The 3,258-nt window shown below is 37.0% G+C and overlaps 1 protein-coding gene across 1 annotated transcript; it reads right to left on the bottom strand.

Moving 5' to 3' along the window:
• Nucleotides 1-48: 48 nt before the first annotated feature.
• On the bottom strand, nucleotides 49-3,258 carry T552_03716 (hypothetical protein; the record flags this gene model as incomplete). The annotated part of the gene is made up of 1 exon (XM_018372065.1): nucleotides 49-3,258. The coding sequence occupies one exon, from the start codon at nucleotides 3,256-3,258 to the stop codon at nucleotides 49-51; it is 3,210 nt and encodes a 1,069-aa protein (XP_018224159.1).

Here is a 3,258-nt window from a genome sequence, read left to right as displayed (position 1 = left end):
CAATGGATATATGCACATTTTCATTCTATTAACATTTTTTTCATTCATTTACATCATCCCCATAACAATCACTCCCAACAACATTATTTTAATCATATCAGGAACTCTTATTTTCATCCCATCATTTGGTTTCACTTCTTCTTCTTCTCCTCCTTTGTCTGTCTCTTTGTTTGAATCGGTGGTACATTTGGTAGGCTTGCACTTGCGCATCGACGTCAACGTCACTGTCGACGTCACCGTTGACGTGCTCGTTGTCGTACTCGTATGCAATGACGTACGTGTCACCCATGTATCTGTTGTTTGTATCATTGTACACTCTTCTGTTACTTTTCCTCCACTTCCCTGCTTGGTTGTAGTAGTTGTTGTCGTCGTAGTCGTAGTAGTTGTTGTGGTAGTGGTCGTCGTAGTGGTCGTCGTAGTGGTTGAGATTTCTTTTTGCGTCTCTGTATGATGAGGCTTAATTTCTAATGGTTTTATTCCTTCGCATAACGTGTCTATTTCTTTACAAGCTGGTTCAGTTTTCTCACATTCCTTTCTAAAACCGCAATCTAGTTGCAAAGCTTTACATTCCTCTTTCAATTCCAAATACAATTCCAATGCTATCGTCGTTGCATCAAATGCTTTTACCTCTGCTTCTGATACTCCTCCATCTACATATGCTCTTTTAACGAGTCCAAGTTTTGCAGGGCCCGTCGTTCCACTGCTTGGTGTGCCTGATGTTCCATCTGGTGCTCCTGGTGTTCCACCAGTTGATGGTGGTGGTAGTGGCTGTACTGGTGACTCTGCTGGTGATGATGATGACCCTGATTCTGGTGCAGGCGGTGATACTGGTGCAGAACCATTGCTATTCTGCCCACTTGGCGTTACGGCTTCTCGAGGCTTCGATAGTAATAACTTAGCTTTCTCCGTAGATTCTTTTGCTGCCTGTTTGACATCATCGTATTCATCTTTCTTGTCCTTCAACTCTTTTTTCGCCTTCTCCAGATCGGTTTTTAAAGTAGGACATCTCTCTTGTACTTTTTTAACTAATTTTATGCAAACATTTTGCTTCTTATCTTCTTTACAATCACTAAGCAGAATTTTGAATGTTCCTTTCTTTTCCAACTCAGTGCAACGCTCTCCTAATGTTTTTTTACATTCATCTTCACTCTTTAAACTTCCTTTCAACAGATGAGTCAGCTCCTTTTCCAATTTCAACTTTTCAAAAGTTTCACTGCATTTTTCTTCGAGTTTGTCACAGTTATGATCTTTGTTATCACCTTCTTTTTTCAACTGCTCCGGACAGTTCTCCACAAGTTGATGACAATGTCGGCCCCATGTTGTGCAGAGTTCTTCAAGTGCTGTTTCATTCCCATTTGCTCCTCCAATTTTTCCTACAATTCCTCCATTCTTGATGTTGTCTCTTAAATTACTACATTCATCTTTTGTATGGTATACCATATAACTACATGTTTCTTCTGGTAAAGCACATGAAAACTCAAATGGATTCCTCCTTTTCCTAAATAGGGCTTCACATTTCTCATGCAACGCCTTCGTACAATTTTGCTCATCGTATAATGAATGATCTTTTCTTTCTAAAAATACTTTTCTAAATCTTTCTGTAACCTTAAAGTATTCACAGCGTCTTTTCAATGTTATACACTTTTCTAAATTCAATAATGAATCACTACCAAGTTCATCACACTTCTCCTTCAATTCAACACAATCCTTTTCAAATGGAAAATCCCTTTGATCATCTAAAAGCAAACTTAACTCTTTGGATTGAAGAAAAATATCATTTGAAAGCCCATAACATAGTTCTTTAGGATAAAGACATCGTGGAAGATATTTTTTATCAAGTTTTGTACAGTTTCCCACTACATATTTTTTACAATCTTTAGGATCGCTACGATATCTTACAAGACCAAGCTTTCCCCTCAATTCCTTTTGAAAAAACTTATTCAACATCCTGTCTTGTCCCTTTTTATAGCACGCTGATCGTAGATTTTGACACGCTTCACCAATCTCATTATCTTTACACGCATTTTCTAAATAGAAACATTCCGACTCAAGTTCTGCACATTCTCCTTTTATAAAAAAGGTTGGAAGCTTTACCCACGATAAAAGATCTGATTTTTCATCTTCTTTAAATTTTGTAGACAACCCTTTCACATGAAGATTTAATTTGAGTTTTGTACATCTTTCTTTTACATCTAGTATTTTTTTGCATTTTTCTTGTTTATTATTTTGATCGCATAACTCTTTCAAATCAGTATTCAAATACTTAGAAGCATCACATTTTCCTAACGCTTTTTCGCATTTCTTTTCTGGTTCCTTATTATCCTCATCTCTGCTCAAGACTAGCAAGAGATCTTGCAGAAATTTTGTACCCGACTTCCTTGGTAGATCCACTCCTGCTTTTCCAATAATAATCCCATGTTTTTCCGCGTTTTTATAGACATCATCCAACCCAATACTTCTCAACAACGACGGCTTCGGCTTGACCGGACTAGAATCAGATTCCGGCGCTTTATATGTGATTCCTTTTTCCTCGCATTGCTTCTTATCCTCATCACACTTTGAATCATCACACGCTTCTTTGTAAAAATGACATTTCTCAAGTCTTTCATGACACTTTCCCTCTAATTCGTTATCTTTAAGCTTTTCTTTTAAAGGCCCACAAACAGTATCCAATTTTTTTTTCAGATCTTCACACGTTTTAGTCGGATTAAGGCAAAAAGACATCAATTCGTCGCTTTCTCGGCTTAACACTGGGCAAACATCTTTCATCTTTTTTTCACATTCACCATTTTTAACATCCTTTCCGAGCGCCCTCAAAAGGAGCTCCTCTGCCACCTTTTCACGCTTCAATTTGTAACATCCTTCCCTCAAGTTGACACAGTTATCCTTAATAACATCATAATCCGTCTCTTCTAAAAGTATACATTTTTCTTCATATTTTTCGCAATTTTCATCTTTTATATTATTCAATACTTTTTGAAGTTCCTCTTCAAAATCTTTTAATTCATCTTCAACTTTTTTTTTCACGTCTTTGCATTTTTCGTCTCGTTTTTTATCATCACAAAGTCCTTTAACTTTATCATCCACATTCTCTAGATTTTTATCTGCTTCCTTCAACTCTTTACAATATTTCTCGAGTTCTTCTTTGCATTTTTGTTCTTCTTTATATTTGTCCTTCACAATGAAAGCCAAAAGGTGTTTCTCATCAATCTCATCTTGTGCTCCTTGTACTGCTTGCCTCTTAACCGGCCGTGCCAT

Source organism: Pneumocystis carinii (assembly GCF_001477545.1).
Source record: "Pneumocystis carinii B80 chromosome Unknown supercont1.33, whole genome shotgun sequence".
NCBI lineage: Eukaryota > Fungi > Ascomycota > Pneumocystomycetes > Pneumocystales > Pneumocystaceae > Pneumocystis > Pneumocystis carinii.
The sequence above is the reverse complement of the archived record's forward strand: the minus strand, read 5'-3'. Positions and strand labels throughout refer to the sequence as shown.